At 53.0% G+C, this 14126-nt stretch overlaps 1 protein-coding gene and 1 long non-coding RNA gene across 7 annotated transcripts in view; one reads left to right on the top strand and one right to left on the bottom strand.

The window, feature by feature from the left end:
* The first annotated feature begins 5 nt into the window (after positions 1-5).
* On the top strand, positions 6-9482 carry LOC134736150 (uncharacterized). The gene is made up of 2 exons (XR_010119943.1): positions 6-270; positions 5798-9482. It is a non-coding gene; the product is annotated as an uncharacterized lncRNA (long non-coding RNA).
* ZER1 (zyg-11 related cell cycle regulator) overlaps positions 6068-14126 on the bottom strand; it is a 41290-nt gene continuing 33231 nt past the window's right edge. For 5 of the 6 annotated variants that reach the window (XM_055270910.2, XM_055270911.2, XM_055270912.2 and 2 more), the window contains 3 exons: positions 11280-11377; positions 9711-9813; positions 6068-7677 (listed from right to left, as the gene is read on the bottom strand). In XM_055270910.2, the coding sequence (XP_055126885.1) occupies positions 7620-7677; positions 9711-9813; positions 11280-11377 (259 nt within the window). In that variant the 3' untranslated portion in view covers positions 6068-7619. Of the gene's footprint in view, positions 7678-8462; positions 8613-9710; positions 9814-11279; positions 11378-14126 lie in introns of those variants that run through there. The other variant, XM_063635798.1, reaches the window with a different exon arrangement.

Below are 14126 nucleotides of genomic sequence, written 5' to 3'. Positions count from 1 at the left end.
AACTTTCGAAAGCACAGGAGCGCGCGCGCACCTCCCCCGCGCTCCCCTGTGCCCGCCCCCGCAGCCTCAGCGCATGCGCGTAGCTCTCTGGGCGCTTCAAAGATCCAGCGGCTTGCTGTGAGTCCGGGAGGCAAAATTGTACCCATTTCAAATATGTGATGACTAAAGTCTCGAGAGGGCCAGGGCTCGCCGAAGGTTGCTCTGTGGTGACAGCTTTACCTCCTTGCTATGTATTCTCAGATATTGCAAACGGACGAGAGAAAAGTGGAGGTACGTGGTGCACATTCTGACTATGGGTGGTCCAACTTAGGCGGGAGTCAGAAATCCCAGCACTGCCCCTTCCTACCTGTGTGACCCTGGGCGAGTTACTGAGCCCCTGTGAGCTGTTTTCTGTCTCTATAAGGGGGATTACAGTAGTGTCTTCCTCCTAAGGTGTTTGGGAGGATTAAATAATGGAAGCGCCTTGTCTAGCACGGGACTGTCTTGCCTCTCCTGCTGTGAGCCACCACCTACAGGCGGACTTTCCTCGCCGGAGGCTTCAGGCTGTCCTCCTTCCCTGTGTCCCCAGGGCCTTCCCCACTCAGCCCTGCCTTTCCACAGCACCTCCCACTGATACCAGCATCCTCCTCCGCCTCCCTCTGATTGGCCCCATCCCAGTTCCTCCAGGATACTCCTCTGACATCTGTTGTTTTTCTCAGCTCAACATCCTTTTTTTGGTTGGGGAATCGACTTCCCATCCCATGTGATTGGAGGGACTGCCCCTCACCCCATAGGATGGCGCGAGCGGCAGGCTGTGGGCGTTCGACTCTGCAGAACCGATCACAGACCTTCCATGAGATTACTGTCTAGATGCTGAGAGGAAGGGGCATTCTTTTGGATCTCAAGCCTAAGGAATGGGATATAAGGCAACTGGGAGCCATCTTTACGCTGGGCGGAGAGGGCTTACCCTGTCTGTGGCTGGAGAAAATGAGACCAACTGATAAAGACACATAGAGATGGATAAGCAGCACTAAAGGAGGGAGCAAGAGATGGTCTGAACAACATTGTCTGAGCCCTCTAGATCCGGCTGTCCCTGAAGCTGATACTAACTCTGCATCCCCTGGTTGCAAGAGTCAATGAATTCCCACCTTTTTTTTTGTTTGTTTGTTTTTGTTTTTGTTTTTTTGAGACGGAGCCTCACTCTGTCACCCAGGCTGGAGTGCAGTGGCGCGATCTCGGCTCACTGCAACCTCCACCTCCCAAGTTCAAGCGATTCTCCTGCCTCAGCCTCCCAAGTAGCTGGGGCTACAGGCACATGCCACCACGCCCAGCTGATTTTTGTATTTTTAGTAGAGACAGGGTTTCACCATGTTGTCCAGGCTGGTTTCGAATTCCTGACTTCAAGTGATCTGCCTGACTCGGCCTCCCAAAGTGCTGGGATTACAGGTGTGAGCCACCATGCCTGGCCCCAATTCCCACCTTCGACTCGCCTGAGTAGATGTTTGAGTTGGGTGTCTGTCATTTGCAGCTCAGTCTTGATTACTGCACCGGGTGCGGGATCTAATGTGCTCAGTGGGGACATCCAGCACATTATCCACTCAGCACATAATTCTGAAGCTTCCGTGGGTTAGGCACTGTGCTAGTATCAAACAGCCCAACACTAGTTCAAATAGTAAGGACAGATTTTAATTAACAACATACTATTGATAGGGCGGAGAGCCCAGTGTGACCCAACTGAAACTTCTATTTGTGCAGAGGTGACTGATGTTTTTTGTGGTTTTGGTTTTCTGCTTTCTTGAGATGGGGTCTCGCTATGTTGCCCAGGATGGCCTCAAACTCCTGACCTGAGGCAGTCTTCCCCCTCAGCCTCCAGAGTAGCTGGGACTGCAGGCGTGCACCATGTCTGGCTTAAAGGGAGAATGAGGGAGTGGAGGGAAATGGTGAGGGCTTCAGCAGAGTAAGGGGAATGAAAAATTCCGAAGGGTTGGTCATGGTAAATGTGATTAGGCAGCTCCGTGTGCTCGGTGGCAATGGTGAAAGTTAGGACTCTGTTCTCCCGCAGAGACTGGGAGATGGAGGCTCCGTCCTTCCTGATATTACATTTCAATGGAATGGCCTTCAGGTCCTTGAAAAAGACACTCCTGAGTTGTAGGAGATACACACTCATCTCAAGTGGACAGAGGAAGGATCACAATTGTAAGTTCCCATCCCACCACACTTTTTTTTTTTTTTTTTTTTTTGAGGCGGAGTTTCGCTCTTGTTGCCCAGGCTGGAATGCAATGGTGCGATCTCGACTCACTGCAACCTCTGCCTCCCATGTTCAAGCGATTCTCCTGCCTCAGCCTCCCGAGTGGCTGGGATTACAGGCACCCGCCACCATGCCTGGCTAATTTTGTATTTTTAGTAGAGATGGGGTTTCTCCATGTTGGTCAGGCTGGTCTCGAACTCCCGACCTGAGGTGATCCACCCGCCTTGGCCTCCCAGAGTGCTGGGATTACAGGTGTGAGCCACCACGCCCAGCACTTTTTTTTTTTTTTTTTTGAGAGGGAGTTTCATACTGTTTCCCTGGTGTGATCTCGGCTCACTGCAACCTCCGCCTCCTAGGTTCAAGCGATTCTCCTACCTTAGCTTCCAAAGTAGCTGGGATTACAGGCAGGTACCACCACACCTGGCTAATTTTTTTTAAATTCTTAGTAGACACAGGATTTCACCGTGTTGGCCGGGGTGGCCTTGAACTCCTTACCTTGTGATCCGCCTGCCTCGGCCTCCCAAAGTGCTGGGATTACAAGCGTGCACCACTGTGCCCGGCCAGAGGTCACATTTCTTAGGGAGACTCAGTAAAATGGCTTTATGGCTTAGACATCAGTCTACTTTTGGAGAGGTAGGTCATGTTTGAAGGTGCTGAGCGGCAAAATTAGTTTCTTTTTTTTTCTCTCCAACTTTTATTTTAAGTTCAGGGGTACATGTGTAGGATGTGCAGGTTTGTTACATAGGTAGACATGTGCCACTGTGGTTTGCTGCACAGCTCATCCCGTCACCTAGGTTTTTTTTTTGTTTGTTTGTTTGTTTTTGAGATGGAATCTTGCTCTGTTGCCTGGGCTGGAGTGCAATAGCATGATCTCAGCTCACTATGACCTCTGCCTCCCAGGTTCAAGCGATTCTCCTGCCTCAGCCTCCTAAGTAAGTGGGATTACAGGCGTGCGCCACCACACCCAGCTAATTTTTTTTTTTTGAGACGGAGTCTCGCTCTTTCGCCCAGGCCGGACTGCAGTGGCACTATCTCTGCTCACTGCAAGCTCCGCCTCCCGGGTTCACGCCATTCTCCTGCCTCAGCCTCCCGAGTAGCTGGGACTACAGGTGCCCGCCACCGCGCCCGGCTAATTTTTTGTATTTTTAGTAGAGATGGGGTTTCACCGTGTTAACCAAGATGGTCTCGATCTCCTGACCTCGTGATCTGCCCGCCTCAGCCTCCCAAAGTGCTGGGATTACAGGCGTGAGCCACCCCGCCCGGCCCACACCCAGCTAATTTTTGTATTTTTAGTAGAGACGGGGTTTCACCATTTTGGCCAGGATGGTCTCAAACTCCTGACCTCAAGGGATCCGCCCGCCCTGGCCTCCCAAAGTCCTGAGATTACAGGCTGAGCCACTGTACCCAGCCTGGCCACAGGTTTTTAAAAGGAGAGCCCTCCATGTGCCAGGTTTTGTGCTGGGCTACAGCAGAGCCTTGATATGGCTTGTTGCTCACAGTCCAATGGGGGAGACGAGACAAAGCAATTTCAGCCCCATGAGATAAGTAGGTGCTGTGATGGGATGAGCAGGAACTAGAGTGTTCCTGACACAGGAAATGGCAGGTACCAGGCCAAGGAGCTAGAGTAGGAGCACCTGGCACATCTAAGGATCTTGTTTTCCCTCCTTTACTGTGGCAACCTTGAGGTAGTAAGTCATTTCAGGCCAGGTATGGTGGCATATGCCTGTAATCTCAACACTATGGGTGGCTGAAGTGGGAGGATTGCTTGAGCCCAGGAGTTTGAGACCAACCTGGGCAACACAGTGAGACCCCATTTCTACAAAAAAAACAAAAATTAGATGTGCATGGAGGTGCATGTTTGTTGTCCCAGCTACTTGGGAGGCTGAGGTGCAAGGATTGCTTGAGCCCAGGCGGTCGAAGCTGCAGTGAGCTGTGATCCTGCCATTGCACTCAGCCTGGGCAGCAGTGAGACCTTGTCTGAAAAAAATAAAAAACAAAGTCACTTCACTTCTCTGAGGCTCAGTGTCCTTGTCTGTGAAATGGATTATTGCCAGGGTTCTGAGGAAGCAGAAGGTACATGAAGCACTTAGCCCAGGGCCTGGCACACAGAAGAAGGTTCAGCAGTGTTGGCTGCTGCTGGCAGGCACTGCCCTCATTCCCTCCGAGGCACAGACGACCCACCAGGGTGCTGAGGCAAACCACCTGATGCCTTTCCTGCCCAGGTCCTGTGGGTGGCCAGTGGCAGGGGGCTCTCAGCCAGGGGAGAGAGAAGCTAGGTCCAGGCCCTGCAGGGGGTGGAGAAGAGGGCACCTCGGCTTCACAGAGGCTGTGGGAGGAGTCAGTGCTCAGCTTCCAGGAATGCTTAATTGGGTCCTGATGCCTAGGCTTAAAACCTCACATAAAGGGTAAAATCCACACACTCACAGTGGCCTATAAAGGGTGTGACCGTATCATTTCTTTTTTGTTTTTTTTTTTTTTGAGACGGAGTCTCGCCGTCGCCCAGGCTGGAGTGCAGTGGCGCAATCTCGGCTCACTGCAGGCTCCACCCCCTGGGGTTCACGCCATTCTCTTGCCTCAGCCTCCCAAGTAGCTGGGACTACAGGCGCCCACCACCTCGCCCGGCTAATTTTTTGTATTTTTAGTAGAGATGGGGTTTCACCGTGTTAGCCAGGATGGTCTCGATCTCCTGACCTTGTGATCCGCCCACCTCGGCCTCCCAAAGTGCTGGGATTACAGGCGTGAGCCACCGCGCCCGGCTCTTTTTTGTTTTTTGAGACGGAGTCTTGCTTTGTCACCCAGGCTGGAGTGCAGTGGCACCATCTGTGCTCACTGCAAGCTCTGCCTCCTGGGTTCACGCCATTCTCCTGCCTCAGCCTCTCAAGTAGCTAGGACTACCGGTGCCCGCCACCTAGCGTGGCTAATTTTTTTGTATTTTTTAGTAGAGACGGGGTTTCACCATGTTAGCCAGGATGGTCTTGATCGCCTGACCTCGTGATCCACCTCAGCCTCCCAAAGTGCTGGGATTACAGGCGTGAGCCACCGCGCCCAGCCCACCATATCATTTCTTATTCCAACCAGGCAGCTCTTGAGGATGACAAGGCACTGTTGATAGAGGTGCAGGGACCACAGGTGTCAGCCAGGACGGCCCTGGGCCATGCTAGAGTCTGGGTACCTCACGATTTGGCACCAGCGACTTCTTGGTCCCCTCCCACTCCACCCTTGTTCCTCACGCTGCCAGGGCCACATGGGGCTGCTTCTCTGTCCACCCTGGCGGGACCCTCTGCTGAGGATGCACTTTTCCTCAGCCCCTCGGGCCAGACCTGGGCAGCCTCCTTCTTTTCACTGGGTTTGGCTCCACTCTGTCCTCTTGTAAGCAGCCTCCCAGACACATGGGGACATCGCGCTGGCTCCTCCCCCTCTCCCCAAAGCACTGTGGCCCAGCGGACTCCAAGCTTCCCTGACCCACCTGCCCACTCCCATCCACTGGCAGGAGGCACCTCCTCCGCTGTCTTCTCCCTGCTGGTGGCACAGAGTCGTAATCTTCTATTTGCCATCTGTCTCCCCCATCAGGCTGAGCCATCCTGGGCAGGCACCCTGTTGGTCTGGTTGCCAGCTGTGTCCTCAGTGGGCACAGGGATGTGAAGAGAACACATAGGAAACAGGTACTCCAGCTTAGTCCCTTGCCACCTGTCCCCAGCCTGCAGCCCTTTAACCCACCAAATGCACCCCTCCCTACCACTGAACTACCTACGCTGCAGCCCCCCTGCCACGGGTGGCTCAAGCCCTGATCCAGAGCCTGGAAGCCAGGCTAGCAATCCCCTCCACAAAAAAAAGACGCTGTTTTCCATTTTGCACAAAAATGTATTTCTGTGACATCCCAAAGTACAGACATTTCCCCAGGCCCCAGGGGGTAAAGCAATGAGGTGTGAACTCTGCCAGGGTCTGGCCGGGGCCGCTGAGCGTGGGATGGAAGGGAGCGCCGCATGCAGCCCATCTGCCAAGCTGGGGGAACACAGGGCTGCCGCCCACTTCCCGGGCCGGGAGGGAGAGGCTCCAGGAGAAAAAGGCCAGGTGTCTCTCCCGGAGCTGCTCACCCCTGCCGTCCTGCCTGGAGGCGGAAATGCTAGGAACACCTGAAAACAGGCCCGCGGAAGGAAAAGGGAAGAAAAAGCCATCACCCAAAGGCTGCCTCCAGGGTTAGCGCTGCTCCCCAGGCCCCTGCGATCCACAAGTGTCCGATGAGAAGCAATGCAGTGTCCATCGATGGAGGAGCACAAGAGAGCCGGCGCCTCTCAGGCTTCCAAGGTAAAGCCTAGGGCAGGGCGGGACCGCCAGGGAGGCCCAAGCGGCCACTGCAGGGCAGTCCGAGTGCTGGTCTGGAGGCGGCTGTGTGGCCGCTGTGGGTCAAAGGCTGGCGTGGGACCTCTGCCTCTGAGAGGCGTGGGGTCCTCTGGGTAGCGGGGCAGGCTGGGATGAGGAGGCAGGCTCAGTTCTGCTGGTGGGAGCGCCTGGGCAGTTGAGGGCTGTGGAGCGAGGAAGCAAGCCCCTGGCCCCAGAAGATGCTAGCTTCCAGGGCTGAGGGCAGGTTCTGGATGTGTTTGGCAGAAGGGGCAGTGGAATCTGCCCCTGAGTTCTGATCATCCCTGGGCTGGGGCTTTCCACGGCCTGGGACCTGGTGGGAGACTAGGAGGCAGCCTCCATAGCAGCGTGGCCTCAGGCAGGCCTGGCCGGACAGCAGCAGGGCCACTGGGCGCCCTGCCCCTAGAGGGTCTTCAGGGGCAGGGCTGCCTGGACCTCAGCCTGGGAACGGCTCACTTTCCTGCCCCAGATGGCCCACAGCCGGGAGCACCAAGGCTTTTGGGAGACCCAGTGGGGTAAGTAAGTTCTAATCCCCAAACCCCATCAGCTGTGCCCGGGAGCTGAGATGGCGTTCTCAGGCATGGGCAGTGGGTCTGGATGCTCGATACGCTGTCCAAGGCCTGCTCCTCTCAAGAAAGGAAGCCAGGCCGGGATCTGAGTTTCCTGGACAAGGACTGGACACTCACAGCGTTACAGGCATTTAGTCTGCTTGGGGTAGGAGTGAGTGTGTCAGTGATGAAGGCTGAGTGGGTTTGAGAATGGCCAAGGAAGCTGCAAGGACTCAGGAGTGTTGCTTTTGTTTTTGCACAGAAATCATACACACAAAACTTCACACTTCCTAACCAAAAAAAAATATATATATAATATATATATCTCACTAATGTTAAGGAAAAGCGTCGGTTGTGCAAAAGTCCCCCATGTCTCTTCACTCCGTGGGAGGCTCCCTCGGAAGGGGCCCGCCCGCTGGGCTGCTTGAGCACGCTTCCTCCCCGCCTGTGGTCCAGAGCGGTGGCGGCCATGGGGGCGGAGGCCTCTATCTAGACGTGTCCATGTTCTCCTCTTTAAAGTTACTGCAGTGCTCAATCACCTTGCTGGAGACAGGGGGAGACGGGATTGGAGGGTGGGCTTGGGTGGGGTGAGCCCAGCCCCTCTGAGATCATTAGGCAGCTGGGTAAACGTGTGTTCATAGTGATGGTGATGCTGACCGAATGATGTGGACAGAGGAGTTGGCAGAGTGGCTGGCATGGGCAGGGGACTCAGGGAATGGCACCTGTGGCCGTGAATGCCATCACCAGCCATCCTCCGCCTCCTTCCTTTCCATGCCCCTCTTCCCCCACCCCCAGTCCCAGGGCATCTGTGGATAGGGGGTCCCCAAATCAGCTCAGGCCTGACCTCCAAAACCCTTTGGAAGTTTCTTTAGCGACCTCTTCCTTCTTCATTTTCCCTGCACTCCAGACCCTTCTCTTTCCAGAAGTCCACCAGTGGTCCCCAAACTGACTGCATATCAGATTCCCCCAGAGGCCCGGATCCACTGGCAGGTCCAGGGTGGGGTGGGGGCAGCTGTGCTCACACAAGGGCCCCCACTACCCTGAGGCAGCTAGGGCCCAGCACTCCGCTCAGATTTTGAGTCTCGCCCGCCCCAGCCTGACCTCTGCTACCCATCACTGTTGGTTGTCACCTTGGACCCCGGACAGCTTGCCCATTCAACACCAAGCCTGTGGTTTGGGGGCTTCACTGCAGCCTCTGTGTGTTAAAGGGATGCCCCAATACCTTTTAGGAAGCAAATACCCAGAGTGAGAGAGGGGTCAGTGGACAGGCTGAGGGCCTTCTCCTAAGCATTGTCCAGGGTTATTTACTCCTTGCTGTCAGACAGGCCAGTGCCTCAGATTCCCATCACAGGCCTTGGAGAAATGTTCAAAGTGACTGTGGTAGGTAACTGGTCAGTCTTACCTAGTGCTTCGCAAATTTCCCGGGAATCCCTGTTAACCATGAAAATTCCAGGGCCACCTCCTACTTCCCAGATGCACTGGAAAAGAAAACCTAGGGGTGGGCCCCGTCCATTTATTTTTAAATTTTATTTTTTTGAGACAGAGTCTCGCTCTGTTGACCAGGCTGGAGCGCAGTGGCACCATCTCGGCTCACTGCAACCTCTGCCTCCTGGGTTCAAGTGATTCTCCTGCCTCAGCCTCCCAAGTGGCTGGGATTACAGGCACGCACCACCACGCTCAGCTAATTTTTGTATTTTTAGTAGAGATGGGGTTTTACCATGTTAGCCAGGTGTCGAACTCCTGACCTCAAGTGATGCACCCACCTCAGCCTCCCAAAGTGCTAGGATTACAGGTGTGAGCCACTTCGCCTGGCCAGTAGTGCCTTTGGCCAGATGTAATAGCAGAACCAGCTGACACTTCCCTCCTCTGGCCCAGGAAGCGGCTGTCTGAGGAGCCTCTGAGTTCCAGGCCCCTCCTCCATGTGACCTTTTGCTCTATACAGAGCCATGAAAAAGTGTGCTGGGGTCAGCTTGACTGTCTTCCCTTCTAGAATGAATCCTGGAGAAAACAGGGTCATCCCTGGCGATTCCGACACGTCGCATCCCTGAGAGTCTCTGGTGTCCTGATCAACTTGGGAACTGGAGGCGGTGACATTTTAGATGCTGCAGTGAAAGCCACACAGCCACGGAAGGCCGAGACTCTACCATGTTTGTGATCTTCACATTCGGCAAACTCACTTGCACTCTGCCTCGTCTTATCTCTAGAATGTATTTTACCACACTGTGTCCCTTCTTTAGTGGGAATGTCTTTGGCCAAAAATAATGAATAGTTCTGACCTGACTTGCTAATACCCAGTGATAAAAGGATGGAATTTGTTGGGAATAAAAGAAAACTAGGCTTACAAACGAGGGCCCTGATGCTCCGTTCAGAGCTTGGCCATCTAGTTTCCAGCCACAATGTGGTCGAGATGACATTTGGAGAGGCCCCAGGTGGACATCAATACACTGTCAACCTCCATACTCAACTCTAAGCTGTCCCTGGGAATTTCAGCCATTCCTAACCTCCAGAGGGCGCCCGCTATGCCCTTACTCCCCTGAATCAAGGTTCCAGGCAGAAACACACTGCTAGTCTCTTACCGGGCCATTTCCTTGGTCTCCTGCCGTGCGGTCGCCATCTTAATTATGTCCCTCAGAAGGGGCATCCCCCCTTCTTTGATCAGCAGAGGGCAGTACTTGTCCGCTGTGGGATAGGAGCAGATAGCAGAGGATCAGGATGGGTCTTCTCATCAGCCCGAGGCCCAGAAACCCACCCTGTCTGTGAGGACTATCCTGGTGTCGGGGGTGTGAAGGCACAGGCCTTGGTGGGGGCAGTGCTAGAAATGGGGGCAAGACATGTGTGCCCAGCCCCATGGGTGGGAGTTCTGTGTCCATGTAGGGGAAGCAAGAGGTGACTTCTTGGTGTGAAGTTGCTGCATTTATTTCCAGAGCTCATTCTTTTTTTAAAAAAAAAATTATATATATATATATATAAAATCTTAAAAAATATATAATATATACAATATTAAAAATATTGTATATATTATAGATATAATTTTTTTTTTTGAGACAGAGTCTCACTCTGTCACCCTGGCTGGAGTACAGTGGCACAATCTGAGCTCACTGCAACCTCTGCCTCCTGGGTTCAAACGATTCTCTTGTCTCAGCCTCCCTAGTAGCTGGGACTACAGGCACGTGCCATCAAGCCCAGCTAATTTTTGTATTTTTAGTAGAGACGGGGTTTCACTATGTTGGCCAGGGTGGTCTCAAACTCTTGGCCTCAAATGATCCGCCTGTCTCGGCCTCCCAATGTGCTAGGATTACAGGCGTGAGCCACTGTACCCAGACTAATTTTTTTTTTTTTTTTTTTTTTTTTTAAGTAGAGACAGGGTTATGCTATGTTGCCTATGCTGGTCTCAACCTCTTGGGCTCAAGCAATCTTCCCACCTCAGCCCCCCAAAGTGCTGGGATTACAGGCGTGAGCCACTATGCTTGGCCTCCAGCGCTCATTCCATGGAAAATGTCACCCAAACCAGTGAAACCAGTAGCTCCTAAAGATGGTGATCCTTTGAGGAGTTTCTGTAAAAATATAGATTTCTAAGTCCTGTCTCTGGATATTCTTTATCAACAAATCCAAGGACCAAGATTTATCTGTATTTTACCAGGATTCTGGTGACCGGCCAGGTTGGAACCAGCTGATGGTATGGCTTTTCTTTTCATGCAGAAAGCATGGAGACTTTTATTTTATTTCTGGAGATGGGGGTCTCACTACGTTGCCTGGGCTGGAGTGCAATGGCTATTCACAGGCATGATCATAGGTCATTGCAGCTGGAAACTCCAGACCTCAGGCAATTCTACTGTCTCGGCACCACTGAGCCCAGCAGGCATGGAGATTTTGGACTGTTCCTGCACATGGAAGCGGGAAGCATTAAGAAAGCTGTCTAGGAACTCTGCACAGGTATTTCGCCTGCCAGGCCTGCTTCTGGTGATGAGGCAGGAGTGGGCCGTTAAGCTGGGTGTCCCACTAATGCTGGAAGGTGGAGGGTTCCGCTCTGAGGCACAAAAGCTGGCAGCAGCAGTTAATGCTCCCCTCCTGGACTATAAACTCCCTGAGGGCACATCTGCTTTCAGCTGGATGAGTGTCTGAACCCAGGACAAGTTGGCACTCACGGTAGACAGACACGAGGTTATACAGGGCCCAGGTTGCCCAGTGCTGGCTGACAGGAGAGATTCCCTGGGGAAGGAGGCGGAGAATTGGTTCAAATGACCTGCAGGAAAAGAAATCAAGGTCACTGTGGATGCTGGGGGTGGGGAGTGTGTCTTTTCTTGTCTGAGGTTTCCTCCCACTGGAGAATCCTAATGACCAACCATGACAGGCTGGTAGGATGCCAGGGAGAAGGGACAGCTGGCCCTGTATCCCACTGGCAGGCTGTACAATGAGGTTCCCTTGGAGAGAGGATAAAGGCACAAGCACATGAGGGAGGCAGAAGGGACCCAGATTAGGAGGAGCAGAAAGCTGGAGACCTCAGCAAGGAGCAGAGACCCAGCCTGGGGGGAAGAGGGGAGAGGCACCCTGCGAACAGAAGCACGTGTGACTTTTTTTTTTTTTTTTTGTGAGACGGAGTTTCGCTCTGTCGCCCAGGCTGGGGTGCACTGGTGCAATCTCCACTCACTGCAACCTCTGCCTCCTGGGTTCAAGCGATTCTCCTGCCTCAGCCTCCTGAGTAGCTGAGACTACAGGCGTGTGCCACCACACCCAGCTAATTTTTGCATTTTTTTTTCTTTTGAGACAGAGTCTTGCTCTGTCGCCCAGGCTGGAGTGCAGTGGTGTGATCTCAGCTCACTGCAAGCTCCGCCTCCCTGGTTCACGCCATTCTCCTGCCTCAGCCTCCTGAGTAGCTGGGACTACAGGGGCCCACCACCAAACCCAGCTAATTTTTTTGTATTTTTTAGTAGAGATGGGGTTTCACCGTGTTAGCCAGGATGGTCTCAATCTCCTGACCTCGTGATCCGCCCACCTCAGCCTCCCAAAGTGCTGGGATTACAGGCGTGAGCCACTGCGCCCAGCCTAATTTTTGTATTTTTGGTAGAGACAGGGTTTCACTATGTTGGCCAGGTTGGTTTCGAACTCCTGACCTCAAGTGATCCGCCTGCCTTGGCCTCCCAAAGTGCTGGGATTATAGGCGTGAACCACCATGTCCAGCCCTTTTTTCTTTCTTTTTTTTTTTTTTTTTGAGACGGAGTCTCACTCTGTCGCCCAGGCTGGAGTGCAGTGGTGCAATCTCGGCTCATTGCAACCTCTGCCTCCCGGGTTCACGTGATTCTCCTGCCTCAGCCTCCCGAGTAGCTGGGACTACAGGTGCATGTCACCACGCCCAGCTAATTTTTGGTTAGAGCATCATTTTGCTGTTGGCCAGGCTGGTTTTGAACTCCTGACCACCTGCTTTGGCCTCCCAAAGTGCTAGGATTACAGGCGTGAGCCACCATGCCTGGCCTTTTTTTTTTTTTTTTTTTTTTGACAAAGGGTCTCGCTCTGCTGCCCCGGCTGGAGTGCAGTGGCGTGATCACAGCTCACTGCAGCTTTGACCTTCCAGGCCATGCAAGTGCTCCTCCCACCTCAGCCTCCTGAGGAGCTGGGACTACAGGTGTGAGCCACCATGCCTGGCTAATTAAAATAAATTTTTTTTTGGCCAGGTGCAATGGCTCACGCCTGTGAAATCCTAGCACATTGGGAGGCTGAGGCGGATGGATTGCCTGAGCTCAGGAGTTTGAGACCAGCCTGGGCAACACAGTGAAACCCTGTCTCCACTAAAGTACAAAAAATTAGTTGAGCATGGTAACGTGTGCCTGTAATCCCAGCTACTCGGGAGGCTGAGACAGGAGAATCACTTGAACCTAGGAGACGGGGGTTGCAGTGAGCCAAGATCACACCATTGCACTCCAGCCTGGGTGACAGTGCGAGACTCCATCTCAAAAAAAAAATTTTTGTTTTTGTAGAGGTGAGGGCTGACTATATTGCCCAGGCTGGTTTCAAACTCCTGAGCTCAAGTGATCCTCCTGCCTTGGCCTCCCAAAGTGGCTGGGATTCTAGGCGTGAGCCACTGCATCCAGCCTGTGACTGCTCTTCTGACAAGGGCCTTCTGTGGGCCAGCCTGGAGTCATGGTCCAAAAGCCTGAAACGTGTGTGCAAAACTCCTGGGCCAGCAATTCCACTTCCTTTCTCCCCAAGAACTATAGTACTTGGCGCATTGGCAACACTGCCAATGTCAGCCCGTTCCTCCCAATATGGGTTTTCAACTGAAATGTCCATCTGTACAGGATGGCACAAAGAAAGTGACTCCGTCCTAAAATGACGAGGGAGATCCATGCCTGGTGATTGGCCATTCAGTCATAAAACAGTAGGAATTGATGCCAGCTTGACTTAAAGTAATGAAATCTGTGCATAGAAACACTGCTGGAAGGAGACACACCAAAATGTCAACAGGAGTTCTCTTTCAGGGAGTGAGATTATGAACGATTCTTGTTTTCTTCTTCTTCTTTTTTTTTTTTTTTTTTTTTTGAGATGGAGTATCACTCTGTTGCCCAGGCTGGAGTGCAGTGGCAAGTTCTTGGCTCACTGCAACCTCTGCCTTCCAGGTTCAAGTGATTCTCATGCCTCAGCCTCCCAAGTAGCTGGGATTACAGGTGCCCGCCGCCATGCCTGGCTAATTTTTGTATTTTTAGCAGAGATGGGGTTTCACTGTGTTGGCCAGGCTGGTTTCGAACTCCTGACCTCAGGTGATCCGCCTGCCTCAGCCTCCCAAAGTGCTGGGATTACAGGTGTGAGCCACTGTGCCTGGCCCTGTTTTGTTTTCTTGTTCTTTTTTAAATAAATGGTCTCATTCTGTCTCCTAGGCTGGAGTGCAGTAGCATCATGTTGGCTCACTACAGCCTCAACCTCCTGGGCTCAAGTGATCCTCCTGCCTCAGCCTCCCCAGTAGGTGGGACTACAGGTGTGCACCATCACATCCAGCTCTT

The sequence above is a fragment of the Symphalangus syndactylus genome, chromosome 3 (genome assembly GCF_028878055.3).
Source record: "Symphalangus syndactylus isolate Jambi chromosome 3, NHGRI_mSymSyn1-v2.1_pri, whole genome shotgun sequence".
Taxonomy (NCBI): domain Eukaryota; kingdom Metazoa; phylum Chordata; class Mammalia; order Primates; family Hylobatidae; genus Symphalangus; species Symphalangus syndactylus.
The sequence above is the reverse complement of the archived record's forward strand: the minus strand, read 5'-3'. Positions and strand labels throughout refer to the sequence as shown.